We start from the raw sequence: 27,639 nt of genomic DNA on the forward strand, positions 1-27,639 counted from the left end.
GTTTGAGGGGCTAATCGTGGTAATGATTAAGAGTGTGAGTTTTTTATTTTATTTTTAAGAAAGCAGGAATCGTATTTGGTAAAATAATATTTTATTAACATTTGTAGGGCTCGGCACAGGCTATGGACTAACATACCAGGTCTATAGCTTGCAAGTTTGCAAGAACATGAACATAAATTTGCAATTTATACAGTCAAATAACACAATTAAGAATTTCTGTTGGGATCTCTTAAGCCTTGCTCTTTTTGCAATTCTTGAGAGCATCTTGCAAAGCATGAAGTGCCTTGTCAGCATTAAACTTCTCACAGTTGTATCCCATCAGTCCAACCCTCATCACCTAAGGCAAAGAAATGGCAACATTATAGTACATCAGAATCTTGGATGAATGTGCACTTCTATAAATAATAAAATACATGTATTCTGAATTGCATATCAGCTATTTCTTAAACATTTTTTTAACTTCATTGTTTTAGTGATCCAAAAAAATATTGCAGATGCAGAGAATTATGAGCAACAACCTACCATTCCAACTGAAGGTCCCAGACCTCCAGTCATCTCCATCTGATGGTGCTTCATAATGTAGGCAAGCATCTCCCTCCAGTCGTAGCCATCAGGAATGGCAATCGTAGTAACAGAAGGAAGCCTCAAATCCTGCAGAGAACGTGCATCACATACTAGTGTTATCACTGAAATCTCAGTTTCTGACCTGGTTACATGAATTACAAATCATGCAGTTATATTTATGTCTTGTCTTTCTCACCCGATCAGGGATAAAAAGCTTGAGGCCCATGTCCTCCACTCCTTTGTACAAATAGGCTGCAATCTCCTTGTGCTTCCTCCAGGATTCCTCGAGCCCCTACAAGAATAGAAAGATCAACATAGATTAAATTGATTAACTGGACAAGCCATTAGCAGGAAGACAGATGCCAATTCTGCCAATATATTTTCATACATTATCTACACAAAACATTATCTTTCAGTGGCTTTGACTTTTTAACTTTACCTTCTCAGCCAGGATTGCCAGACTCTCTCTCAGGGCAAAGAATCCAGACACTGGTCCAGTATGGTGATATCTAAAAAAATAAAAATCTTGACAATAAAGAAAAATAACCCTGAAGAATGGTATCTTGTCTATGTGTGATAAAAACAATAAACTTACATTCTGGCTGGTTTGCCATCACAACCCCAGTAGTTGGATAAATATGTCATATCAAAAAGGTAGGAAAGGGGTTTTGTTTTCCTGTTGAACATCTTGTGGCTGTCAGAGAAAGAATGAAATTTGCTGCTTAGTTTAGTGAGTTTAAAAAGAGAAATGTTGTAAAATCTTAGTAGACTGATACCATGCTCTGTCATTAAAGGAGATGGGTGCGGTGCCAGGAGGGGCGTTCAGGGCCTTCTGAGAACCAGTGTACAAGATGTCAATATCTGCAGCAAGAGACAGATTAAATGGCATTCATACAATAACACATTAAATGCTTATTTTAAAATGTGGAGATATATTTTTATGCTGGCGTGTGTCATATTTAAATCAAATATCATGAAGATTTTGAAAAGTTCAGACTTTCACTTTTTTTTTCTCATCACAGCCTTACTTTGCTTGTCCATAAAAATCGGTGCTGCCCCGAGAGATGCAACTGTGTCGACCAGGAAAAGGCAGTTATGTCTGCGGGTGGCAGAGCAGAGAGAGCATTTTGAGACATTGCAGATAATATTTCTCAATCAGGTCTTGGCTGGTTTGGGACCTACTTTCTGCAGATGTCTCCAATCCCATCGACTGGGTGGCAGAGGCCGGCAGAAGACTCTCCGTGTGTGAGGAAAAACAGGACAGGCTTGTGTTTCTGCATGGCCTACAGTCAGATGTAAAAACTAGTTTGATAACATGCACATATTTCTAACACTAAAACGTTTTAGAGACGTTATTCTCACCTGTTCAATCTCCTTATTGCTGAAATATCCCCCAGGTGCTTTTACCAGTCTGTGTACCTTGGCACCTTTTTAAGATTTTTTTTTAAAATTAGCTTTTATTTTTCAACAATGTGATATTCCATCATGTAAATGGAATTACTGAGCACAAAAACAGTATTTAATTCATTTTACGCGCGGCAATGCGTAAAAGCGCACGCCAAGACCCACCGCTTCTCTCCGCTATTTCTGCAACTCGCTCGCCCCAAATGCCGTTGATGGCAACGAGCACGCTCTCTCCGGGCTCCACCGTGTTGAACACCGCACACTCCATTGCAGCGTGGCCGGAGCCGCTCATGGAGATGGTCATGTTGTTTTGTGTCTGAAAAGCGTACCGGATCCCCTCTTTGATGTCATCCATAACCTATGGATCAGACGCACAAAAAAAGTTAACAGCACACGCACCAAAAATTGATTTTACTGGGTGAAAATTACCATGTGTAAACACATATAATTATCGCTACTCTTGTCCAATATAACGTTACATGAGTAACTTCTATGGAATCTTTAGGTTGCAATATGATAAGGCTGATACATTGTTCAACAAAAACTTAAACATACCGCTCATATTTCCAAAGTCTTACACAAAATCATTACCTCAAACATTTCACTGTGCATGTGGCCAATTATTGGTTTAGCCCCTGCTGCTAAAATACGTGGTGGGACGTTTGACGGTCCTGGTCCAAAAAGGTAACGCAGTGGAGCTTCTAATGGCCGGAGCATGCACGCCGGCGGCGGGATGGTGACCGTGGACATGGAGCGCTCCAGCTGCTGAAGCAGCGGTGCGCTCCGCCTGAACAAAGCCCGCTGCATCATGTTGGTGTTCCAGAACAATCTGCACGGAGTGCTGCCGAGCCACTGAAGCTGACTTTGAGGCTTGACGGAGGATTTAAAACAAACAGGTCTTTGACCTATCGGCCATGGGGCGGTGAGCAATATTATTTCCTCCCTCTCCTCGACATGGAAGTAATTTAACTCATTAAAGTCTTACATGAATCAACAGTAAACTTATACATTTTAATATGCAAAACTGTGGACACCCCCCCCTCCCCCCATACAACTCGATCTTTAGGCACTTTTTTGCAATAATTTAAGACTTAACACAACAGTGCACTGCAAATTGTGGTCCTTGGTGAAAATGTCATTAGTCCATCACTATCAAACTTGACTCTTGAACTCCGGCGAAAAGCAAATACCTGCATTTGGCAGATAAGACCAGTTCAGGTTAGTTTGTGGGTGGTGTTTTGCAGATACACCATCTGTGACACAGGAGGAGACACCTCTCAGACAGCCAATCTGCTCCATACTAAGGGGGGTATAGGTTGTGCGACAACAGACAGGTTGATATCTCTGTTACTGAGTGTTTTAGATCATTATTGATTTCAAAACCTCACAATCACAGCGAATCACCTAATCTCACTTTAAACCCAGTTCTACTGTAACCCAGTGCATATCTAAACTTATGAAAACAGCCAGACACACCCCATAGGCTCATAATGTGAATATATTAGTATGATAACAACCCCCAGACAGGCAAAACGGGCATTTGTCATGTTTAATTCAAATACATTTTAAAGTTGATATTGCACAGAGGTTGTGTCAACACTTTCCTTTTAGTTGACTTATAATGTCACCTTATGATAATGTGTGAGAAAGTCAAGTATCATTAACCCAGGGTAAATACAAGACTTATGTTCCGACCTGCCAACACACCAAGTAGCTGTAAATTATACCGATTTGGATCATTTTAGAATTTTTATTTAGGCATAAACTTTGTTTTTTAAGATTGTTACAAGCTCTAATGAAGGACACTGTGATAAGGGTGTTATATTTGCTCTGCTTTTGGTCACAGATGTAGTCACAATTTCTAAGGTAACCTGGCTGGGTCAATTATTACCACTTTGGTAAATAGATCGGACATCATCTGAGTGATCTTTGAACTGGATGAAGCATTCAGAATCTTCCATCAGTGGAAGGAGCAGAGGAGACATGGCACATTTCAGTTAGCTTAAAACTGATACCTAAACCAGCAGTTTACAGATTAAAACAATATAGTTTTTTGACCTCAACGAGTTGGAAAAGGTTTATTACCACATCAATATCAAAGTACAACTTGCTATGATTTCTGGATATTAAGCTATTTCTTTTGAGTTGAACTTTACTTCAATAATATGGAGATATTTCTTTGATTCCATAACCTATATCTAATAGATTTTGTGTCAAAATTTACTAAAACAAATTATATATTGGGGACACGAACTCATTCTGGGAAAGTTCCTAATTGATGTCACTAGGTGGCAACATGCGCTAAATCAGTCTTTTCCGTAGACACGCTGAAATAAAATGTTTATTTTTTAAGATACAAAATTCACCTTTTCGAGTGTTTAAGATAGACATGGGTCAACTTAAACATTGTTTATCGAAAATCTGTTTGATAGCTTTAAAAAAAAAAAAAAGAAGCTCACCATCCTCAGTCTTTATCCTTATTTACATTTTCCCATGCCTCCCTCAGTCATTCTACATATTTACAATTCAAGCTTCACATCTATAGATATTAGTATGTAAGGATGTTCGTGCATCATCGTCTGTGCGCTGCACCGCTCTGTCACATGGCCGACGATGATGTGGATGCTGATGTCACCGCCGCCTCCCAGCATCCCTGGTTCAGCCGGGCCGCCATTTTCCTCTCTTATTCGAGCTGATTGACGGGGCCGAAGCATCCTCCGCTTTATCCTCGCTCCTCCTCCCTCAGTCTCTTACTGACGCACCGCTGAGTGCCGACGCTCCAGCTCGCTCTGCGCCGCTGCTGAAGCTGCGCCTGAGTCCCTCCTCACGCGTCGGATTCTCCATGTATGGATGCGCCAGGAAAAAGGATGTTGTAGGTTGACCAAAACAAAACAAAAAAAACAACGCTCTGTTGTGGACATTCAAGAAGTAGGAACCATTGGATCCTGGCGCTGTTTTGAATGGGCAGAAGATTCAACCTCTGCGGTCGTCGAGTCTGAATTGCTGAGGTAAGACGCGGCTCATCTGACTTGTTTTTCACGAGACAGCATAGCGTTCGGGCACACCTTGGTTAGGAAAGCTATTCCATGTATATTGACGACTTTGTGGCATTTTTGCGCACACCTCTGCGTCAGAACGCTCGTCTAAAGCAGCCGTGTCACACACAGAGGACACAAATCCAGGAAGACATCATCATCATCAATTAAAGAACCGAGCTCACGAAAGCTGAAAACGTCGATTTGCTTCCAATAATATGAGCTGACCTCCTTTCTGACGCAATGTCGGGAGATATGGAATCGATGCCGTTTATGTTTACGCCGGCCTTTTGAGGTGCGGCAGGCGAAGCAAGATGGAGGAGACAATATTTACGCGCGGCTGTCATGGCCAAAAATATCTTATTACTTTTACTGAAAACGCATAATTTCTATTATTTTTAGAGCCAGAACACATGATTATGGATATATTTGAAAGTACCGTATCTGAAATGACAAATAATGCTGCGCACCACGTCGTCATCGAAACATCGTTAAAAATCCCAAAATAACCTAACAGGAAAACATCATTTAAACGCATCACAATTAGGACAACGTTATAATAAAGATGATGCCAAAACGGCGTTGTAGCACATTTTAGACATCCATGAAATCGCCCTTTTTTGGCATGTGGGGGTTGCAGTTTCATCGCTAGGCCTCCAGTGATGGATGCGGCCAAAGGATGGTGCCCTCCGAATCAGCAGCCATTTTATTGTAGGAAAGCAGGGCTGCTCTGGGTGTTCCTGCCAAATGACACATCACATTTACTAAAAGCACTTTCAGAGCTGCGTGTCTCTGATGGATGACAAAGCTGCAAGTCCAGCCAGTTGAAAATAATTCCCATCTAAGTTTTTGCCGTGAAACTATCATGATTAAAAACATTCCCATGTGTTTGTTTTTTTTAAAATTTAATATCAACAATGATGGATGAACATATAGTTATTTACTTTTTTCTCTGCCCTTTGCAGGCTCCAAGTGTGTTTTTAAGTCTCCAGCTCATCTGCACATTCGAGCTATCGCTGTCGACATGGCCGGGGCCTCGGTCAAGGTAGCGGTGAGGGTCCGACCCTTCAACTCCAGGGAAACTGGGATGGACAGCAAGTGCATCATCCAGATGTCAGGAAACACCACAAGTGAGCAAAACTACGTTTGTTTATCCCAACTTGACAACTTCATGGCTGTCATGCTGGGACATTATCATAAGTCCACGATTTATTGCCCAGAATTAGCCTATCTGAATCAGTTTTAATGTAATTAATGCACAGAATGCTAGTGTTACCTATAGTTTGTGATAAATGCTCAGTGCTACAGTTAGGTTAGACTGATAAATCTTTGCCACTCCAGAATTTTCTTGGTTGCAAATGTGTCTTTTAAAATCTCTAATGCGGCCATCTGCATCTGTTTTGAACTCAGCTAAGTTTAGCATTACTGCCAACTGATTTGTATGTGGGACACATTGGCCACCACTCACAAAAGACTGGGCTGGGTGGCATAAAGAATCCCAGCAGCTAGTGAAAGAGACAAAGGCTTTAGTCAGGCCTGAAGTCTGAATGAGTGTGTGTGCGTGTGAGAGTGAGAGAGTGCATGCGTGTGCATGCTTGCTTTTGCTTTCCCATACTTATGGGCCCCCAACTTTTGGAAATTCCCTAATGCTGTGAGGCCTTGCAAAAACATCAGTCCCCACAGTTTTAGCATTACAATTTATCATCTAAATTTAAGGGTATGGCCTGAATTGAATTGAATAGCTCACAATCGGAGGATTAGTGTTTGGTTGTACAAATGACCGGAATACAAATCAAAGTCAATAGAATGGCCCCACAAAGATAGCAGCTCAAATGTGTGTAAGCATGTGTGTGCGTGTTGGATGTAATGACCTCTTGCTGCTCATACAAACTGCAAGGATCAAAAAGACCTCATTGTTCTGGATGAGCCTGGCCTTTAGAGTCAGCTGATCCAAGTGTGTGTTTGTGTGCATTTGTGTGTGTGTGTAGATTAGAAAAACATGCTAATTTGTTGCCTCATTTCCTCTTTTTTGCCATCAATGATATAACCTTTTATAGTTATATTTGAAGCAGCTGTTCAGTAAAGGATAAAATGGGTAGCTATGGAATGGAATGAGGAATAGTTGTCTCCCTCAGTTTGTTAGGAGCACACCCATCAGCAGGACGTTGCAGCTGCTGTGTCTGGCCACGGGGGGCGCTGTAGGACATTAAACTGGCAGCTCCTAGAGCACCTGCTCCAGAGTTATTGTTATGTATTCTAGAAAGAGGTTGTTTGTTTAACTAAAAGTGCATTTTCCTTGTTTGACTGCAGAGTGAATACGTGATTTGCAGGTATCTCAGGTTTAAATCCTGCAGGCACCGACAGACTGAAGTTTAAAACATTGTTCATTTATTAAAAGCAGTCAGTTTAACTCATGTCAAACAAATCTATTTTCTTAATTCCTCAGCGATTCTAAACCCAAAACAACCAAAAGAAAACAAGAGCTTCAACTTTGACTACTCCTACTGGTCACACACCACGGTGAGTTTTAGTCGCTGCACAAGTGGGAAAGAAAAGAATTGTCTTTATTTGAATTGCAACATATTCATCTGTCCTTTTCATTCTGTCCCTGTGCAGCCTGAAGACATCAACTATGCATCCCAGATGCAAGTGTTCAAAGACATTGGGGAGGAGATGCTGCTTCATGCCTTTGAGGGTTACAATGTGTGCATATTTGCGTATGGCCAGACAGGAGCAGGCAAAAGCTACACCATGATGGGACGACAGGAGAAAGATCAGCAGGGAATCATCCCTTTGGTAAGAAATTCACTAACAAAATATAAACACTGCCCATAACAAACAATTCTTATTGGATTAATTCCAATCCCAAAATGCATTCTTTATGTTTTTTTAAATAGCTTTGTGAGGACCTTTTCACCAAAATCAATCAGGGCAACAATGACAACAGCATGTCTTACTCAGTGGAGGTGAGTGAAGTCAACTTTTATCAAATCCTTAACTAATTCACTCAATTAGAGTCGCCACTTAGTCAGAATAACTCATGAACACATTCTACATGTGCCTTTGAAAGGTGAGTTACATGGAGATCTACTGCGAGCGTGTGCGTGACCTGCTGAATCCCAAGAACAAAGGAAACCTGCGGGTCAGGGAGCACCCTCTGATGGGGCCTTATGTTGAAGATCTGTCCAAACTAGCCGTCACTTCCTATAATGACATCCAGGATCTGATGGACTCCGGAAATAAGGCCAGGTAGTTCAGCTCAATGACATTGGGGTTGTGTGACTGTGGACGTAGGACAGGAGATATTTAAATGCATCAAAGATGGAGCTGATGATCGCGTTTGGGGGTATTTTTTGTAGGACCGTGGCTGCGACCAACATGAATGAGACGAGTAGCCGCTCTCACGCTGTCTTCAACATCATCTTCACCCAGAAGAAACACGACTCGGAGACAGACAACACCTCCGAAAAGGTTCTCAATCCACCGTCCTTGTCGTTCAGTCTTTGAACCCACCTTAGTAGCTTCTGCCTGAAGAGTTATTTTAGCCTTGTTTGACCCCGACGGCCTCTGAAGATATGATTGACAGTGATGGGGTTTTCACGACCAGAATTTAGGCCATCTACACTGACGAGTGTTGTGGATTCATTTGTAGACTCATGCGTTTCATTCTCTTTTTGTTCTCCTTTTCATTCTGTTGTTTCTTATTCTGTTGTAGGTCAGTAAGATCAGCCTGGTGGATCTGGCTGGCAGCGAGAGAGCGGACTCAACTGGAGCCAAAGGAACCAGACTGAAAGTGAGCTTGAAAAACAGATTTCACATTTAAGATACATTTATAAAGAGATTCATATAGAGAGGGCCAATCGTGTCATTAGCCTGACTTTAATTTTATTTTTTTTTGCAGGAAGGAGCAAACATCAACAAATCTCTAACTACGCTGGGGAAAGTTATTTCAGCTCTTGCTGAAGTGGTGGGTCGTGTTGTTTTCAATTCTTCTGTGAATTGAACACATTCTTCTGTGTGCAATTGTAACGATATCTATAATATTCTCTTTCAACCTGCTAGGATTCAGCACCAAACAAGGTCTGTATGTTACCACGCACTATAAAAACACAGTAGGATCTTTGATACCAAGATGAGAGGTGACATAATTCTCCTTTTGTGCTCAGAATAAGAAAAAGAAGAAGGTCGAGAGTTTCATCCCCTACAGAGACTCAGTTCTGACTTGGCTACTGAGGGAAAACTTGGGTATGAATACAAAACAACTCAGTTTTTACCTTGATCTCCTACCTTCCCGTTTCAGTTTATGCACCCTTTTATTTCCCTGCCTTTCAGGAGGAAACTCTCGTACTGCCATGGTGGCTGCCCTCAGCCCTGCCGATATCAATTATGATGAGACCCTCAGCACCCTCAGGTGAGCAAAACATTGAGATGCCTCGTTAGATTTTGGAGCATTTCGTTTGGCATTTTGACTGTAGCTCAAAGTGACTTTTTTCGTAAACCGTTGTCTGAAACAATCTGTCGCTTCAGGTACGCTGATCGTGCCAAACAGATCCGCTGCAACGCCGTCATCAACGAGGACCCCAACAACCGGCTGGTGCGTGAGCTCAAAGAGGAAGTGTCTCGCCTCAAAGACCTGCTGTACGCGCAGGGTCTGGGAGACATCATCGAGAGTGAGTGTTCACACCAGAAAACGCCTCCCTCAGTGACTGAGGACGAACATGTGGGCGCACACAAGCCAGATTTTAGAAGCGGTGCAGTTTATTTTCTGACTGTGCATTTGAGGCTGACGTCAGAGTGTGGGTGTGTCTCACACTCATTCTCTTCTCTCCTCTGTTCTATCAGCATATCCCTCCGCTGGCCCGGTCATCACTGGTTTGAAATGTGTGTAAGCTGTAACGGTAGCAAGCCTGCGCTTTGCAACTAAAAATAATTTATCGTCGAGCTGGCTGTTCTCTTTCACCACACCAGAGCACGACGTACTCACCAGAAAAGAATTCAGAGAATAAAGTTCAAATAATCTATGGGGATTAGGATTCCAATAACCATATTTTATATTTAACATGTCCCATTAATAATCTGTAAACACAATTGTTGTTCAGATTTTTGCAATAAGGCCTCCTTTTAGATTTTTTTCCCTAAAGTTTCCATCATAAAATAATTGCTCTTTTCTCCTAAAGTCAAATTTTATATACCACAATAGTCCTTTTTCCTTTATTAAATGAAATCTTGTGGAATATTGAAGAGATAGCGACGAGGCCATTTTAAATTGCCACGGAACAACCTGGTTCTCTGTGTGTGGGGTTGTTGGGCTGTAAATCGGGTGCTTAGAGGTCTGCATTGCTGTCTAAAGCAGGACGAAGACACTGTGACATGCTATTATATAAGAAAAAAAGATCTAATTCTCACGCTTTTTCTAGTGTTGAATGTATTTTGGATTTTGTTTCTCATAACATTTCTGTGCTTGTGAGCTTGTCAAGTGTGTCCACACATAGTGTCATAAAAAAAACTTGAGTTAAGTTTCTCTCTGCAATGGCTTTGGTAAGGAAATGACTTAAGTTTCTCTGGCCCATTTTTTGAGCTCTGTCTTCTTTTTTTGTACTCCTCCTTTTTTCCCCAACCTTTTTCCTTTCTTTATCTGTTTTCCTGCCTGTTCCTCTCATCCGTGGCGTCTTTTCCTTGATTACGTGGCATTTGCTCCCACCTTCCTTCCGTCTGTCTGTCTGTCCTCTTCCTTCCTTCCTGGCTCACTTCCATGCAACACCTCTCTCTCTGGCAGACCTGTGCGATTACAAGAACTTTGTGAACAATCGTCAGGCTGCCAATCAAAGGGGTGATCTCTCCACAGTGACCAATGCCATGACAGGGATGAGTCCCTCCCCCTCGCTGTCAGGCCTGTCCAGTCGTGCTGGGTCCATCACCAACCTCCACGACCGCGTCTTCAGCCCGGCCAGTGAGAAGGCCATCGAAAGACTCAAGGTCGGATTAGCAGACAGTTTATATGTGTTTTCACTTTTTAGAACATTTTTATGAACAGCGTTTATTTTATTAAATAGAAAATGATGCAATAAAATGGAAAACTCAAGGCTGAGTGTGAAGACCTTTTAGATATTAATCGTAATTTTGCCAACAGGAGACTGAGAAAATTATTGCGGAGCTCAACGAGACGTGGGAGGAGAAGCTGCGGCGTACAGAAGCCATCCGCATGGATAGGTTCGTTACATATGTGAATGACATCGCTCAGAGATGGTCGCACTCTTCCCCACATAGGGAAACATTTGAAAATCCTAAAGGGAACCCTGCTGTTGTCGCTGAAAGTGAAAAATCCATTCTTGTTTCTGCAGAGAAGCCCTGCTGGCTGAAATGGGCGTGGCCTTACGAGAAGATGGAGGCACCGTGGGGGTCTTCTCCCCCAAAAAAGTATGATTCTCGCACCACCGTTGTTTTTTCACCTGTCTAAAATCATACTAATATAACTGTCGCCTTATTTTTTAGACCCCTCACCTGGTGAACCTGAATGAAGACCCACTGATGTCAGAGTGTCTTCTCTATTACATTAAAGACGGCATCACCAAGTATGTCTTTCTTTTTCACCTTTCTGTGCTGTTACGGGGAAAATATTTAGCATTGATTTTCTTGTGCTCCCTCAGGGTTGGCCGAGAAAACGCCAAAACCCGCCAAGACATTGTCCTGAGTGGCCATTTCATCAAAGACGAACACTGCACTTTCAGCAGCACCACAGGCCCTCAGGGAGAAGGTGAAGATCTTTAGAGCATCTCAAAGCACCAGATCCATGCATATGTACACTGCCTTTACTAAATTAGTTGAAATTTCATTCTGAACAGGATGTGTCGTCTTGGAGCCGTGTGAAGGGGCAGAGACATATGTCAATGGAAAGAGAGTGACCGGTCTCATTGTTCTGCGGTCGGGTACGTTTGGTGGCTCTGTCTCATTTAGTCACAATGAAAAGAAGAAAAAAAATAACAAGCAGAATGAGTACGGTTTTGTCACATATAAGAGGTTGGGCGTGAACTTTTCAGGAAACCGTATCATCATGGGGAAAAGCCACGTGTTCCGCTTTAATGACCCGGAGCAGGCTCGCCTGGAGCGAGAGCGGACCCCGTGTGCTGAGACGCCAGCAGAACCCGTCGACTGGGCCTTCGCTCAGAGGGAGCTGCTGGAGAAGCAAGGCATCGACATGAAGCAGGAGATGGAGCAGAGGTGTGTGGAAAGATTTACTATCACATTCATCTACCATCACATTGAGGTAATAGTAATATGGACTTTTCTAACTCCAACCAGGCTTCAGGAGCTTGAAGATCAGTACCGCAAAGAGAGAGAAGAAGCCAGTAAGCTGTTAGAACAGCAGCGACAGGTGAGTGGAAACATTAGTCTGTAATTTTACCATTTTATTTCCTAGTTTAACCAGAGTAACACTTCCATCAGGACTATGAGAGCAAGCTGGAAGCTCTTCAGAAGCGAGTAGAGTCTCGGTACCTGGAATCTCCTGAGGAAGAGGAGGAGCCAGAAGAGGAAGGTAGCAATGTCTTTTTCCATGAATATGCCATCAGACAACCAGAGAAAGCAACATCCTCACCTCTCACCTCTGTGTGGCTCCTCCAGTGCAGTGGACGATGCGTGAGACAGAACTGGCTCTGTGGGCATTTCGAAAATGGCGTTTCTATCAGTTCACCTCACTGAGAGATCAACTCTGGGGCAACGCCATCTTCCTCAAGGAGGCCAACGCTATCAGTGTGGAGCTGAAGAAAAAGGCATGTAAAATTCTTTAATATATTTTACATTCTAGACTAGAATAGAATAGAATAAAACATAGAACACAAGCATTGGCTAATGTTCTTTTTGTCTTATGTCACCAAACAGGTGCAGTTCCAGTTTGTCCTGTTGACAGACACCCTTTATTCCCCACTGCTTCCTGATCTGCTTCCTCCCACTGATGACGGAGAGAGGGAGCGGAGACCTTTCCCCCGAACTGTTGTAGCTGTGGAGGTGCAAGATCAAAAGAATGGTGCCACACATTCCTGGACTCTGGAGAAACTGCGGTAGAGCAATTTAAAGATTTTCAACACAACTATGTCTCCCAAAAGTATCACAAATAAACTAGTGTCATGATAACTTATTAACATCATGGTCATTTGAGTCCTTTCTATAAAGTGTAAGTTTTAATATCCAGTATGATAATTCCACAACCTATAACAGGAATAACCAGTTGTGTTTACCGCCCCCTGCAGGCAGAGGCTAGATCTGATGAGAGAAATGTACGACCGTGCAGCAGAGCTCCCCAGCAGTGCTGTGGAGGACTGTGACCACACTCTGACTGGCGGAGATCCTTTCTATGACCGCTTCCCATGGTTCCGCCTCGTCGGCAGGTCTGCTTTAGCAGGCTATTTATGGCAGCACTGATTTAAAGCCTCGCATTTTATTGCACTCCGTGCGCCAACTTCATTTTCTCCTTCTCCTCAGGGCTTTTGTGTACCTGAGTAATCTGCTGTACCCAGTGCCTCTGGTACATCGTGTGGCCATAGTGAGTGAGAAGGGTGAGGTTAAAGGCTTCCTCAGAGTGGCTGTGCAGGCGATCTCAGGTACAAACTCAGCTATTTTCCCATTTATCCCAACATTCCACTGTAGCTGTGCCTGTGCCTCCATTTAACATAGTCATTTTGCTGCTGTTTTGTGTCACTTTAGCTGATGAAGAAGCCCCAGATTATGGTTCCGGCGTGAGACAGTCGGGCACTGCCAAGATTTCGTTTGAAGACAAGCAGTTTGAGAAGGTGATGCTTTTGCCGGTTGTGCTAGTTCAACATCATGGATTTAGCTGTCAGGACGAGTGAGAATAAGCTTGAGCTTCAATTCTTTCTAATTAATTGATAATTGTTGATTGATAATGCTGTTCCAGTTCCAAAGTGAGTCTTGTCCTGGTGGCCTTTCCCACTCCAACACATCCCAGGAGGAGCTGCGCATTGTGGAGGGTGAAGGCCAGAATGCAGAAACCGGAATGTCTGCAGATGAGGTCAACAATAACACCTGTCCAGGTGAGGACACAAAACCCTCTTTACCTAGCTTTATTTTAACACAAAGACCATGGTTATCTGCCTTTAATTATTAATGGTAAGCTAGTAAGATCAATAACTTTCCTTTGTACCGCATAGCCACTTTGGAGGTTCCCCAAAGTCCGGCAAAGAGCTCGGGTCTGGGTCTGGATCTCCCTCTGGACCTGTCCCCGCAGAAAGCTCTGTCTCACCTGAAGATTGGCAGCACCTTCACCTTCAGAGTTACTGTCCTACAGGCCTCCAGCATCTCTGCTGAGTATGCAGACATCTTCTGCCAGTTCAAGTGAGTTCCTTGTTCTTTTATTACACCAATTCTTTATCAAAGTTAATGTAGTGCCTTTATTTTGCTTATTTTGAAGAGTTCTATCGTATGAAACACAACATTTTCAAATTTGATCTAATATCTCTGTCATTTTTCCAGTTTCATCCACCGGCACGATGAAGCGTTCTCCACCGAGCCACTGAAGAACACAGGGAGAGGACCTCCGCTGGGATTCTACCATGTTCAAAACGTAATCAGTGAACAGCGAAACGGGGCTGTTATTCAGATCACTTGTTGATACTGATTCATATTGCTGCAGTATTTACTCTTCAGTTGTGTGTAATACGCATTTCTCCCTATTAGATCACAGTGGAGGTCACAAAGTCCTTCGTGGAGTACATCAAGACTCAGCCCATTGTCTTCGAGGTGTTTGGTCACTATCAGAAACAGCCTTTCCCTCCGCTCTGCAAAGATCTAATCAGGTGGGGATGGACTTTGTCTTGAGGTTTAGATTACCTGAAAAGTGGTTTTCCTTACCTTTCTTCATTGTTGTTTTTTTAGTCCACTGAGACCCTCCAGGAGGCAGTTTCCCAGGGTGATGCCCTTGTCCAAACCAGGTCAGCCATGACGTATAACTGCTTTTATAGTTTAGTGAGGATTGAGATGATCCTTGTCCAATCGGACACAGTCTGACACAAGTATGACGACTGAAGGAACCCTGCCAACGCCCCTGTGTTCCTGTCGGTGTCGACAGCAGCGACGTGTCACTTTACGATGACTAATGCATTTGCATTTATGACATTTGTTCTGTCTTTCCTTCTCCCTTACCCCATCTGCCTCTCTCCTCCCCCGTCTTCTCCGTTTTAACCTCTCATGCATGGATATCTCATCCCACAGTGCCAGCCACAAAGCTCAGCACTATGACGCGTTCCACGGCAGGACCCTGTCACGCCAAGTATGACCTCATGGTTTTCTTTGAGATCTGTGAGCTGGAAGCCAATGGAGAGTAAGCCACCCCTTTTTATATCATTTTATCCACTATTGCAGCAAATAGGAGATTTATTTCCATTAAATGTCGGAGCATTAGCATTTATTGCACCGGTAATTTCCCCCTTTCCAGCTACATCCCTGCTGTGGTGGACCACAGAGGCGGGATGCCCTGCCACGGCACGTTCCTCTTACATCAGGTTAGACCACAGATTATCCTCCTTTCTGGATTTAATGATTAGGAAATTTGTTTTTGTGCCATCATATGAAGTGAAAAGCAACAAAAAAGGCACAAATTAAAGTATGAGCCTTGAATCGGTTTTCTTCCCGTCTGTGTTGCACAGGGCATCCAGAGGAGAATCACCGTCACGATCGCTCATGAAGGAGGAAATGATTTTGAGTGGAAGGAGGTGAAGGAGCTTGTTATCGGTGAGCACTGAGTCATTATTTCAAGAGCAGGGGTTGGATCGCTGGCTTTTAATGTGAATGAGCCTTTTAAAAGAATACTTCGTCCTGGTGATGTTTCAGGCCGTATCCGAAACAGACCAGAGGCTGATGAGACCATCATAGATCCAAACATCCTGTCCCTCAACATCCTCTCCTCTGGATACGTCTGGCCAAAACACAATGACAAGTAATGGCTTTTTCATTCATTTTTAATTTGAGCTCCTGTGTATTTGCCCTGTTCTGCCTTTAAAAAGCTCCACTTATTGTTCACATCTTTTGTCTTTTTATCCTTTATTTTTGGCAGTGTTTCCTTGGGCGTAGATCATAGGTATGAGCTGTGTTCATCATAGTTTAAGTTACACAAAATCCATGTGTGACCATTTGTCCCCTTTTAATTTTGTCTCATTGTAGAACATTTTACCGATTTGAGACAGCGTGGGACAGCTCCATGCACAACTCTCTGCTCCTAAACAGAGTCACTCCATATGGGGAGAAGATCTACATCACCCTCTCTGCTTATTTAGAGGTGACAGGGTCCTGACATTATTGATAGGATTGACCCACCGCGGCATTTCCACTCGCTATTTTCCCGGCACAGGTGTTGGAAGGCTGAGGTGGTCATGTGTGTTGTGTTGTAACTAGATGGAGAACTGCACCCAGCCAACGGTCATCACCAAAGATTTCTGCATGGTGTTTTATTCCCGCGATGCAAAGCTGCCGGCGTCGCGCTCCATCAGGAATCTCTTCAGCACGGGCTGCCTCCGGCCCTCTGAGAGGTACATAAACTACACCCGGATGAGACATATTTGTCATTTCATGAGATAATTTGCACTGACTTTCATATTGGATTGTCCCCAGCAACCGTGTGACAGGAGTCTACGAAATCACCCTTTGCCATGTGGCAGATAATGGGAGTCCAGGTGAGACTGAAGTCAAAGAGGGCGATCGGAGATATAACGGAGGCATTTTTCTTCATTTAGCAGTTTATCCTCCTTCCTCAGGCATGCAGCGCCGTCGGAGACGTGTGCTGGACACCTCGGTGGCATACGTCCGAGGGGAGGAGAACCTGGCCGGGTGGCGACCTCGCAGCGACAGCCTGATTCTGGACCATCAGTGGGAGCTGGAGAAGCTCAGCTTACTGCAGGAGGTCAGTTTGGACAACCAATGAATCAGTGTAAAGACAATTAAGGTTCCTCACAACATCAGCGTCAGTGAGTGTCTAGCTTGAGTTATCACCCCAAACCCAACACTTTTGGCTGCCACCTGCTTTCTGCAGGTGGAGAAGACCAGGCACTACCTGCTGCTGAGGGAGAAGCTGGAAGCCACCCTGCAGGCAGGACAGGACGCTCTCAACAAGAGCGGCGACATCAGCGACTTCACCAAGAGCCCCATCCTGAGCCACAGTCCTGGCAGCGGCCCTGCCCCCGACAGCCCCAACCAGAGGCAGAGGGAGCTGGCTGCCAAGGTGCCTGTCGACCCCCTGAGACCTTCAACAACAATCACCGCACGCACGCGTGTTCTGAAATAGAATCTTCCCTCTTGTCTCCTCTCCAGTGTCTGCGTCTGCTGATGCACACCTTCAACCGGGAGTACAGCCAGGTGAGCAGCAGTGCCAGTGAGAGCAAGGTGAGCCCCAGCCTAGGCCCTCTGACCCCACCCACTAACCCAGCTGTGCCTTTAAATTTTACCGCAAAGTATTTAAGCCCCTCACTTCAGTCACCCTCTGCTCCTTCATCACTCGCTCATCTTTCCAGCCTCTGTGCTTTTATCTATTTATTTAACCATTCCGCAGACTTTCCCTTAACATTTATTGCTAACAATTGTGAGGTTTTATATTCTCTACTGTGGTCTGACACCCCTCCTGCCGCACATTTCTGCAATATGCCAAGCCCTTTCCCGCCCCTTCCTCACCCATCCTCACCCATCCTCATCCCTCTTCTTTAGCCTTAGTGAGCCTAACTAACCCAGCGCTACTCCCGCACATCCTTTTTTAACATGATAACCACCAAGGGGCTCTTAGATGATGATTATTGCAGTATTCCATGAATGGTTCTGTAGTTGTTGATAAATGACAAATGAACTGATATGAAATTCTCTGAATGCACGTGTGTGTTGTCCCCCCCCCTCGCCCCCGCAATAATCGTGTTCGTTCGTCTGCCTCCCGCTCGTCTCCTGTATTGTTGTTTTTTTCCTCCACGCATGATTTGTTGTGATTGTGTTTCTGCGTGTGCTTGTGTCTCTTTTTTTAATCAGCTCTCCGAAATGTCTGCGTCGCTGATGAGAGACTCGTCCTCGTCCACGCTGAGCACGCTCACGCCCTCCTCCACCTGTCCTTCACTGGTTGAGGGACATTTTGATATCAGGTATATTGCACACAACAAGCCACTTTCTGATAGTCTGTCAAGTTTGAAACCTTTATTTGACTCCTTTGTTGCTTATAGACTCACTGAACCCACCTCTGGAGCTTCAACGCCGGATCTGGACCCATTCAGCCCTGTGGACAAGAAGAGGGCTCTCAGAGGCTACACATTTGTTCCAGACATACAGGAAATCCGTGTTAGGTCAGAAAAACACAATGCCGATCCCTAAGTCTGTCTGCCTCATGAGGCGGCACTTTCTAAGAAAAGTCTGATTTCATTTCCTCTTAAATTCATTATTTGTTTATTTCTAGCCCAATCGTGTCCAAGAAAGGTTATCTGCACTTCCTGGAACCGCACACCAGTGGCTGGGTAAAGCGTTACATTGTGGTGCGCCGGCCCTACGTCTACCTGTACCGCAGCGAGAGGGACAGCGTGGAGAGGGCCGTCATCAACCTGTCGTCTGCAAAAGTGGAATACAGCGAGGACAAACAGACCTTGCTGCGGGTAGGAGAGGTTTTCAATCCAGCAACAAAGCAGACGCAAAGGTCAATAAACAAACAGCGGCTGAACCTGATTGGATTTGTCTCATATCTTCAGACTCCCAACACATTTACCGTGTGCACCGAGCACCGTGGGATCCTGCTGCAGGCTGCGAACGACAAAGAGATGCATGACTGGCTTTATGCTTTTAACCCCCTGTTAGCTGGCACCATCAGGTAAAGACAGAAGCGAACAGAGAGAAAATGAAGAAACCTACCTCGAATTCCATGAATGAAATCACACTTTATCCAATATTCCATGCATGTTCCCAGTTCCCACTTCAGTCTTTTTCCCTCTCCTCCCCCTCAGGTCAAAGCTCTCGAGGAGAAAGTCGGTCCAGTCGGCTCCACCGGCTCAGAGGATGTGAGAGGTGAACCGACCCAGCGGACAATAACGAGCAAACGACACACCACGTTAAACGTTCCACTTTTCATCCTATCCGTAGATCACAAACAGACATACACGTGCAACCATTTAACTCTCATTCTATAGGAAGTGTATAAGTCTCTCGCTCACTTATCATGAAAAAAAGTTAAAAGGATAAAAAAAAGTTTGCAGTCGCCGCATCAGAACCCTGCATGGTGTGATTCCTCTTGACCTTCTGTAGAGACCGTAGACCAAACTATTAACCCCCAAACCTGTTAATTAATGTACCTGTGCTGGCCATCGGGACTAATTTAATTTTCACTCTTAAGTCTATCACCTTTGAGGCTGCCAGTCATGATCAGCACGTGGCAGCCCCTTTCGCCGCTCGCCGCTCATCACTTATCTGTTTCTAAACGACATGGAGGAGCGAGCGCCACAGCTCGACATGTGTCCATCACGGTAAAGTACATTACCTCAGTTCGGAAGGAGGTCAGTCAGAGTAGCACGAAAGGGGGTAAACTGCAGGGGGTAAACTGTCATTTCCTCTTCATCCGCTCAAACTGTTTTTGGGTTGTTTGCCTGCATAAATGCAAAATAATCCATTCGTCGCGTTTGCCTTGTTCATGTCATGTGCTTTGTTTTTGAAGATTTATAATCCTTCGTGCGTAGGACCTTAAAGGTTAATGTCGTTTCCTGTTGCTAACGTCGGTCCTCTGCACTGGTTTTAGTGCGGGAGGCTCACTGGGTCATTTTGTTGCATGGCACTTTATTGTCTTTCATGAGTTAATGTATCACGTCTTTCTTGTTTAACCAAAGCATTTTTGTTTTTAAATGTTTGAAATCATTGTGCACTTCTGTTAACTTTGTTAACGTTAAGGGTGTGAAGGGAATCGCTTGGAAATGCACTTTTTATTTAACCCAGGTCAAATGTCAAGCCCAGTTTGTGTGGTACACATGGCCGCAGAACAACCCACATAATATGCAGGACAAAGTGATCAGGAGGATAACTGTAGTCGCAGATGGAGTTGTTTTGATTTCATTATTTAGGGCCTCGTTCAATGTGTCGCTAGTGGCTACTATGGATCAGTCTTGGAAAGCCACAACTTAACCTGGACCTGTAGCCTATTGAAGACGGTGGCTTTAGAGCGGGCAAGAGTGTTGTCCATGCACCAGATAGTGCCTCCCTTTTTTCTCATTCTTTTATTATTGTCATTTACATAAGCACTGAACTTAGGTATATCTAAGATTGAGCTTTTACATAGAGTAACCAGACTTTTTTTTTTTAATAACTGTGCTTGTGTATGTTTTGGAGAGTGAATATTTTCAATGATACTATTGTAGTATGTCGATGTAGCCCGTGACAGTACAGTAGAACATATTTCATTATCACTATCCATAAATGTCGCACTTAAACCATCCCCACAGGCCCACTATAATTTACTTCTGTACTGTAGCTGCTAGATATCAGACAGCGCAATACAACAGACACCTGATTAGCATGGTTAGCTTGGCGTTTTTAGCATATCCACAAATGGATTGTCGTTGCTGTATATTACTTTGCATTATATCAAGATGACCACAAAAATCAGTATAAAAGAAAATTAAACATTTTGCAGAGTTGTTTGGATTCAGGCAATTTTTTTTGACTAAGACACAATCAGCCAACTGTGTCTTTGTCACATTTACTCTTTATTTGCTTCTGATTGCTTCCTAATTGGGTCCTACTTAAACCAGGATGTTATTAGGAGTCTGTGAGATGCAGGCCAGCCAACCTGTTAGCATCACAGCCTAATGCTTCCAATGTTAATTTTGACCCATTCAAGGAATATATTTCTTGTCTGACTCTGGAGCTCTTTAAATTCACTGGAATTATGATTTTTTTTTTCAGAATCTTTTGGTCATCTTGCTATAATTCATGTTGATTATGTTGTAAAAAGCCAGTAAATATAACCTATATTCTATATTGTCTGCTGGAACAGAAAGGCAATTGAAAAGTTTTATTTGTGGATTTTGAAAGATGGATTGTGTTCTTAAAGCATTTTATTTGCTATGACTCTTTAAATGGCTTTAAGCAAGGTTTGGATTCTTAAACGCTGCTTTTGCTTAAGCAATCAATAATACTGAAGTGAATTCCATTTTAGTTTGAAATTGGAAAGTGACTCATCTTGCTACCAACTTTCATTTTTAGGCATTATGATAAAATGTGGAATAGCTGGGCATTAATGAAGAAGGATAAACCTTGTGTTGTTTTATTTGGCTGCACCCTTTGTTTGGATCAAAGCATGCAGGTCCACTTATTGTCTGCACACCGGCCCTCTCTCCTGCCTTACAGATCGCTAATGACAACAGCTTTCCCTCTTCTGAAGTGCTGCTTGTAAAGTAATCTCAATCAAGATCCTCCTCATGACTAACTGGGAACCTTCCTTTTGGCCCTGTCTTGTATATAAATGGAGATTTTCTGTGTTGGGTAGATGATATTAACTCTATCTTCCCCTCTATACCACAATGAATAAGATAAAAACTGGCCTGCTGCTTCGTCAGGTGACCCTGGAGCAGAGAAAGCAGACAGAGCTGCTTTGCACATTTCGGCTCGGTATGGAACCAGTAAGTGAGGACAGATCTGCTTTCTTGCTCAGTGGCCCTTGATGTTAGCATAAACAGGCCGGAGCCTGCTATGGTGTCTTATCTCCGTGCTCACATTTATCTTTTGAGTGTTCTGGAGTTCTTTCTCATGTCTGTGGACTCGTTACAAGAAAAAATAAAAAACAACAAAAAAGTACCAATAAATGAGTGTTGAAACATGCTGTTTGGTGCGCTGTGTTTCGTTTTTTTGCTTTTATTCACATTTATCTACAGCTGTTTGGTAGAAAACCTACTGTCAAAATGGGGATTGTGTGTATTTTCTATATTTTTAAGCTCTGTTGTGCATAATTGTTGATTCTCTTGAGTGAATTCCTGCAGCTCTCAGGCAAATCTGTACTTTTTATTGCAATAAAATTGCAAGATGATGTGGACTGGGATATTCCACCTTCATAAAAGACAAATCTTAATACCGGACTGTTCTCCTGGTAAAAACAAAAGCCCTGTTTGATTCTGCTTCCACTTTTCTCTTGTTCATGTGTCTCGATTAATCATGTGCAGCAGAATAAATTTCCTGCAGACAGATTTCCATTTTAAAAAGTCAGGAGCAATAGTTCACATTTTGCACAAAACACTGTAAAAAGGGGTTTCAAAGGAAAGTAGTCTCTCAGAAATCACCATTTAATGCATGTCAAATACAACAGCGACCCTAAGAATGTTGCATTCTTGTTGAGAAACAGTCCAAATCGAATGGTGGATAATAATCATGCAATTCTAGAACACGTGTGCTGTGCAATACAGTTTTTCCATGACGGATTGTGCACCCCACGCTCATCTGCAGCAAGGCCAGTCAGACTAATCCTCGAACAAAAGAGGCTGAAGTACTGGGCTGCAACACAAAAGACCCTGGAATGAGGCATAGACATCTCCCATCAGGCATCCGGGGGATTATTGATGAATACTAAGGTCATTTTATTTCATAATGAAATTGTGTCTGAAGGCCAACAGCTGGACTTTAAAAAGAGGCTCAAATAGTTAACACCCAATCTGCCGTTGCATGCAAGTATACTGCTGTATACACTGTTATGGGTGCAACCAAGGCCAACTGTTGGTGGGAGAGTAATGAGTAATTATCTGTGTCTAAATTACAAAACTGCTTGATCTCTGCCCCACAAGAGGACAGCAGCTAAGTCATGCCAAGCTCCACTAAGAGGCCGTGAGGGACGATGATCGTGTGTCATAACAAACAGCAACCATGGCGAGGAGGCGTCTGAGTGCAACAAAGCACACGCTAGCTCCGGCCGATTCTGTTCTCTGCTACATACATTCACAGAGCTTATATCCTATAGTTCCAGGTGCATGTCACCCTATCTCCCTTCTTTAATTATGCAAACTAAGAAGGCCCCCCATCTGAGTTTTGGATCCAACCGATGCTGTTTCTTTCATCTTGCTGTGGAGCGGGTACACGCGAGGAAAGAAGTGACAGTTTGTGAAGCTCCCCCACCCACCACTACTTATTATTTAGGTTTTCGGTTGTATTTTAAACTTTGTAATCTCTCCAGACTCTTTGGCTGTGATTTATCATTTACTGAACCATATTTTGAAGTCTGTGAGTATTGCATGCATTTTATTTTGAAGCTTGAATTTTGAAACAGTGTCAAATTTTGTTGAGTAACGTCGCAGTGATGAATTTTAACTATGTTATTTAACTATATTATATATAGAAAAAGGCCATTCTATCTTCCTCATTAACAGTAATAACTACAAAAAATTGATAGAGTAGCACTGAATATATAACAAAGCTTGTTTGGACAAATCAAAAAGCTGAAATTAGTGTAATTGTACCATATAGCTCAGGTGTACAGTGAGCTAGAGTTTTGCATGCAATAAATAAGGCTTACAAGCCAGATTATCAACAGCTATTGCACAACATGGTGCTTGTGAATCAGTACAGTTACCTGAAGCAGGATATCATGTCTCTCCCAACTTTAGCATTAACTTTCTCCAGCACTCTGTGTGGCCTACGCAACTCTGGCCGAGCAGGGTCCTGTTTCACCACTTGTTTTTGCGCCATGTACTACAAGCTATGTCATCTGTTTGCCTGTTCATTACATTCAGTGTGTGTGCGTGTGTGTGTGTGTGTGTGTGTGTGTGTGTCTGTCTGCCTGTCTGTCTGTCTTTGTACTTGCTACATATGGAGTACCAAAATATGATGATAGTTTGGCTGGTCCTGATGCCTTCAAATGACTGAGGGTTAATGGTTTTAAGGTTGAGGTTAGAAATGGGAGTAAGTTAGAGTCAGGGTGTTAGTTGTGATGCTCAGGGTGAGGGTAAGGAGCTGAGTAATGCATTATGTCAATGAAAGTCCTCGCAAAGATAGATGTACAAGGGTGTGTGTGTGTGTGTGTGTCAGCACCAAGGGGGTCTCAGCCTCTCAGTAGATTACTTGAGAATGCTTTGTATTCCCTGCTGTGTGTTTCTCTGTGTCACATTTCTTGTCATTTTCAGAAAAAAAGATCTTCTGGAAAACCTCCAAACCTTAAAAAGACCCAGTATGGAGAACAGCAAGGTGACCAATCACCAGTGAAGAGATGAGTCTAGTAGAAGGCTTTAACCTACCAATAACATGGCTGTAGACTCTAACAGTGCTTGTTAAGAAAATAGACATAAGCTTAGTATGCTGACAAACCTAAAGAGATCTTACAAGAGTTTGAACGTAATTTTGCAGAAAAATACAAGTACAGATGGCCGATGCTTAATTAATTGTCAAAAAATATATTCTAACTTATTTATTTGTTACATTTTCTGTAAAGCTTGTTTAAAGATTTATCTATTGTCTATTTTCATTGGAAGATGAATTAATGAGAATCTTATAAATCATCTTACAGGTTACAAATAAGATATAGATCTAGATATAGTAGAATTTGAATACTCTGTGATTCGTTGTTGCTCAGATCAATGATATTTTAATATACTGGGGATATTATGGTTTTGTATTAATCAAGAATCATTTTGACTTGTCAGCTCAGCCTTTTTTTAAGTTTATTTTATAGCTATTTATTGCCATTTTGGATCATATTTCTGTTGTTCCTCATCATGATGGTGCAAAGGAGGAAAGCATGACGTGACTGTGATGGTGTGACTACAAATATGGGTGCCTAGAAAGAACAAAGCTGCAATAAAAATTGCAATAATATGCAATTAAAAATGCAGCTAAAGACTCTTGAGCTGCATTTTTACATCCCTTTTATTTACTTTGCATTTATTGCCACTTAAAGTTACACAATTCATAAAAGAGAGTATTTAGGTCAGGTGGTAAAAATATCCAGCTTTCCCTTTAAGCACTGCTCACCCCCACCGTGGGCGCATGTGTGTCCCCAGCAGCCGGTGAAGGAGGTGCTCCCCCTGCCTCGCCAGCCTTCGCCACTTCCTCTGACCTCTTCCTCTCCAACTCCCGCTGCATCTTCAAACAAACACACCGCAGGCTCCATCCAGCATGTACAGGTGGCCTCATCAGGTGATCCACACACAACCGTAACTTCACTTCAATCATTATTCTGAAGATAACCTTAAACATTAGACACCCCATTTTCACACCCCAAATTCACCAATAGAAATCCTTTTTTTTCCTCTCTCTCTTTTCCTTCAGTGGTGACATCATTCAACCATTTGAAGCCTCCAGAAAGAGATCTCGCTCTGATGTGTCACACAAAGGCAATTAAGTCTCTGAGGCAGGCTGGAATCACTGCGGTTTTTACAGGCCAAACGGTGAGCTCGTCTGCTTCCAAACATGCCATTTAACGGCAACGCTTACTATGCATCCATGATGTGTTGACAGAAGCTTGACGCAGAGGAGTTGGAGCAGGTGCCGATCATCGACGTGATTCTCGCGGATGTGGACTCCCTGGTGCCCACTCATGATGAGGCCGGCCACCCCATAGCCGAGTGGAAGCGTCAGGTGATGGTGCGACAGCTGCAGGTCAGGCTGCAGGATGACCTAGAACAGAGGAGACAGGTACATTTCCGCGTTTATGGGTGTCCTGTATCTCAGTCCACATGGTGTCTCTCAGGTATTCTTTGCTAAATATCTCTTCTTTCATGTTCTTCTTCTTCAGGATATGACTGATGGCATCACCTCTGTGGATGGCTGGAAGTATTCCCAAGTGCATAATGCGGTCTTGGGGCCATTTGGTGAGCTCTTAACAGAGAAAGACCTGGTGTACCTACAGCAGCAGATCGAGACGGTCTCCCTGCAGAAGCGCTGCCAGGCCTTTGAGCTGGAGCTGACGAGGCTCACCGAGGAGCTGAGGCTGATTCTGCCTGAACCAATCGTAAACATCAGCTTAAACAAGGAGGTCCTACAGCAGATGGAAACAGAAGGGAAGATGCAGCTCAAATTGCCAGCATGGTGCAGCCGCATGTCAGAGATTGTTAAGAGCATGTCCCTGCTGGTGGCCAATCTGACTCATACTCCCGAGATAAAAGGTGGGAAGACGATGGAGGAAATGAAGGGCTTGCAGGGAGGAAAAGGGGCTTTAGGATTTGATGTAGGCCAGATGTTGCTTCAACATGGGCAAGCGAATCAACCGGAACATGGTGATCCTATAACCTCTGGCGGTTGTAGGATTCCTCACATAGGGATGGCGTCGGCCTTTAGCCATCGTCTGGAGAATAACAGCTACAGCCGAGCGAGAATGCAGAGAGTGGAGAAGGAGATCCACGAGTGTGGAGTATCTGTCAGAAGCCTCAGATCCACCTTTGAAAGTCAGATTGGAAGTATATATCCCTTTGCCGGGGTTGCAAAAGGAGATCAAAGACTATCCAGAAATCCAATGGTTGAAAAGCAGGCTGCCAACGCGGGCCTCAGCTGTAAGGTGAGCTACTGCAGTCCTAACCTACCCATGCCTGTGATGGAAACAACCAGCTTGAGGAAAGAGCGCATAGTGGTGCTTTTCCTGAGCCACTGGAAAAAATCTGCATATGCGATTTCCATGCGAACAGCGCGAGAGAGACAGGGACAACAGGCGGCAACAGGAGCTACCCCATCCCAGAAAATCACCTCCATGCTTCAATTCTGCCAACAACGAGGGGCCGTGGACAAGATGCTTAACTCCTGGAGGAATAAACTAGACCTCCGAGATGTGCAAAGGTCTGATCAATCGTCCTCTGGCTCCTCACAAAGTCCTGCATACCTGGAAATCTACTCCCCTGAGCAGTTCCTGCCAGATGTGGAAGGCGTCCCAGTGAGTCATGACGACCTGACCCTTGACCTTTTCATGCTGGGGTATTTCCACATTTTAGAAGAGCAGCTGTCACCTGCGGAGAGGAAGATGAGGCATCTCCTTTGCTTTGAAGTCTTTGACCATGTTGGGACGTTTCCCTGGGAGGTGGTGCGGGACTTCCATAAGGCCGTCCTCCAAGAAATTCGGGAGGGGAGGCGGCAGTGGAGCGACGGTTTCGAGGACATCAAGGTTCACTTCTTCGGAGACTCAAGACGGCGCCGCTGTCCATCGCCATCCTCGCTGTTGCTGCCAGATTCCAAATTCGTCCCAGAGGTTGTAGTTCAAACTGCTTCTCCAGAAGACTGCGGGAGTGACACAGACTTCTCCTGTTTCAACAATGAAGACATCTGTAAATACATCGACCGGAGCTTTGCTTTTTGGAAGGAGAAGGAGGCAGAGCTGTTTGATTTCCAGCATTAGTGTCAAGGCTAATTTTGACCTTTTTTTGGACAAAATGAACTGTTGTTGTGTTTAACTGGTGGGATCAAAATAAAATTCTTCTAATCATGAATTATCAGAACATTATTTTTGTAAACTTAATGTCACTACAGTTATTCTATTCAATTTGACATTGATTATTGCATTAACCTCAACAACAAAAATGCAGATGAGGACATTTTTCGTGCACTTGTCCTGATCTGACCCTATGAGTGAAACACATAGTTGCCAAGCCATCACGTGCACAGGGCAGGTTTTCAGAAAGTGTACAGCAGTCTATCATTTTGGATTTATTAGGCTGCACTTTGC

At 43.6% G+C, this 27,639-nt stretch overlaps 3 protein-coding genes across 9 annotated transcripts; 2 read left to right on the forward strand and 1 right to left on the reverse strand.

Moving 5' to 3' along the window:
* Positions 1-74: 74 nt before the first annotated feature.
* On the reverse strand, positions 75-4,570 carry agxtb (alanine--glyoxylate and serine--pyruvate aminotransferase b). 2 transcript variants are annotated; one of them, XM_057056049.1, is made up of 11 exons: positions 4,428-4,570; positions 2,134-2,326; positions 1,927-1,991; positions 1,747-1,847; positions 1,593-1,663; positions 1,341-1,425; positions 1,160-1,258; positions 1,004-1,073; positions 761-856; positions 523-651; positions 75-337 (listed from the first exon to the last, which is right to left on the reverse strand). In XM_057056049.1, exons 1-11 carry the CDS (start codon positions 4,428-4,430, stop codon positions 230-232), a joined length of 1,020 nt encoding a protein of 339 aa, XP_056912029.1. In that variant the 5' UTR covers positions 4,431-4,570; the 3' UTR covers positions 75-229. The 2 variants fall into 2 exon arrangements, with proteins under 2 accessions (XP_056912029.1, XP_056912027.1); XM_057056047.1 differs by lacking the exon at positions 4,428-4,570 and adding an exon at positions 2,560-2,893.
* A 124-nt stretch (positions 4,571-4,694) lies between these two features.
* On the forward strand, positions 4,695-21,834 carry kif1ab (kinesin family member 1Ab). Of its 6 annotated transcripts, XM_057056042.1 has the most exons (49): positions 4,697-4,976; positions 5,969-6,133; positions 7,450-7,523; positions 7,620-7,799; positions 7,901-7,969; positions 8,074-8,252; positions 8,363-8,474; positions 8,719-8,796; positions 8,905-8,970; positions 9,066-9,083; positions 9,170-9,248; positions 9,336-9,414; positions 9,531-9,673; positions 9,846-9,884; positions 10,780-10,979; positions 11,134-11,213; positions 11,345-11,420; positions 11,496-11,575; positions 11,651-11,757; positions 11,846-11,929; positions 12,041-12,221; positions 12,303-12,375; positions 12,447-12,537; positions 12,624-12,772; positions 12,882-13,060; positions 13,250-13,387; positions 13,482-13,600; positions 13,704-13,789; positions 13,915-14,050; positions 14,168-14,351; positions 14,490-14,580; positions 14,694-14,812; positions 14,892-14,947; positions 15,228-15,336; positions 15,451-15,517; positions 15,662-15,746; positions 15,846-15,951; positions 16,069-16,092; positions 16,176-16,290; positions 16,407-16,540; positions 16,623-16,684; positions 16,766-16,911; positions 17,041-17,229; positions 17,319-17,390; positions 18,018-18,127; positions 18,206-18,325; positions 18,436-18,628; positions 18,722-18,840; positions 18,974-21,834. In XM_057056042.1, exons 2-49 carry the CDS (start codon positions 6,028-6,030, stop codon positions 19,029-19,031), a joined length of 5,160 nt encoding a protein of 1,719 aa, XP_056912022.1. In that variant the 5' UTR covers positions 4,697-4,976; positions 5,969-6,027; the 3' UTR covers positions 19,032-21,834. The 6 variants fall into 6 exon arrangements, with proteins under 6 accessions (XP_056912019.1, XP_056912021.1, XP_056912020.1 ...); XM_057056039.1 differs by having other exon boundaries at positions 4,695-4,976; positions 18,018-18,325; XM_057056041.1 differs by having other exon boundaries at positions 4,696-4,976; positions 10,849-10,979; positions 18,018-18,325.
* Positions 21,835-22,043: 209 nt separating this feature from the next.
* espnlb (espin like b) lies at positions 22,044-27,403 on the forward strand. Its single transcript, XM_057056045.1, has 5 exons — positions 22,044-24,179; positions 24,995-25,127; positions 25,260-25,378; positions 25,449-25,625; positions 25,726-27,403. The coding sequence occupies exons 1-5, from the start codon at positions 23,991-23,993 to the stop codon at positions 27,310-27,312; spliced, it is 2,205 nt and encodes a 734-aa protein (XP_056912025.1). The 5' UTR covers positions 22,044-23,990; the 3' UTR covers positions 27,313-27,403.
* The last annotated feature ends 236 nt before the right edge of the window (positions 27,404-27,639 follow it).

The sequence above is a fragment of the Takifugu flavidus genome, chromosome 15 (genome assembly GCF_003711565.1).
Source record: "Takifugu flavidus isolate HTHZ2018 chromosome 15, ASM371156v2, whole genome shotgun sequence".
NCBI lineage: Eukaryota > Metazoa > Chordata > Actinopteri > Tetraodontiformes > Tetraodontidae > Takifugu > Takifugu flavidus.

Bases quoted from the DNA above. Each gene is read 5' to 3' on its own strand.
- agxtb (XM_057056047.1), bottom strand. From the start codon at position 2,778: ATGATGCAGCGGGCTTTGTTCAGGCGGAGCGCACCGCTGCTTCAGCAG. The intron at 1,664-1,746 runs GTAGGTCCCAAA...TGCCACCCGCAG, and splicing joins ATTGGAGACATCTGCAGAAA to ACATAACTGCCTTTTCCTGG. The intron at 338-522 runs GTAGGTTGTTGC...TCTTTGCCTTAG, and splicing joins TGGGACCTTCAGTTGGAATG to GTGATGAGGGTTGGACTGAT.
- kif1ab (XM_057056039.1), top strand. From the start codon at position 6,028: ATGGCCGGGGCCTCGGTCAAGGTAGCGGTGAGGGTCCGACCCTTCAAC. The intron at 12,376-12,446 runs GTGAGTGGAAAC...CACTTCCATCAG, and splicing joins TGTTAGAACAGCAGCGACAG to GACTATGAGAGCAAGCTGGA. The intron at 13,790-13,914 runs GTGATGCTTTTG...ATGCTGTTCCAG, and splicing joins AAGACAAGCAGTTTGAGAAG to TTCCAAAGTGAGTCTTGTCC.
- espnlb (XM_057056045.1), top strand. From the start codon at position 23,991: ATGTACAAGGGTGTGTGTGTGTGTGTGTGTCAGCACCAAGGGGGTCTC. The intron at 24,180-24,994 runs GTGACCAATCAC...TGTCCCCAGCAG, and splicing joins CCAGTATGGAGAACAGCAAG to CCGGTGAAGGAGGTGCTCCC. The intron at 25,379-25,448 runs GTGAGCTCGTCT...ATGTGTTGACAG, and splicing joins CGGTTTTTACAGGCCAAACG to AAGCTTGACGCAGAGGAGTT.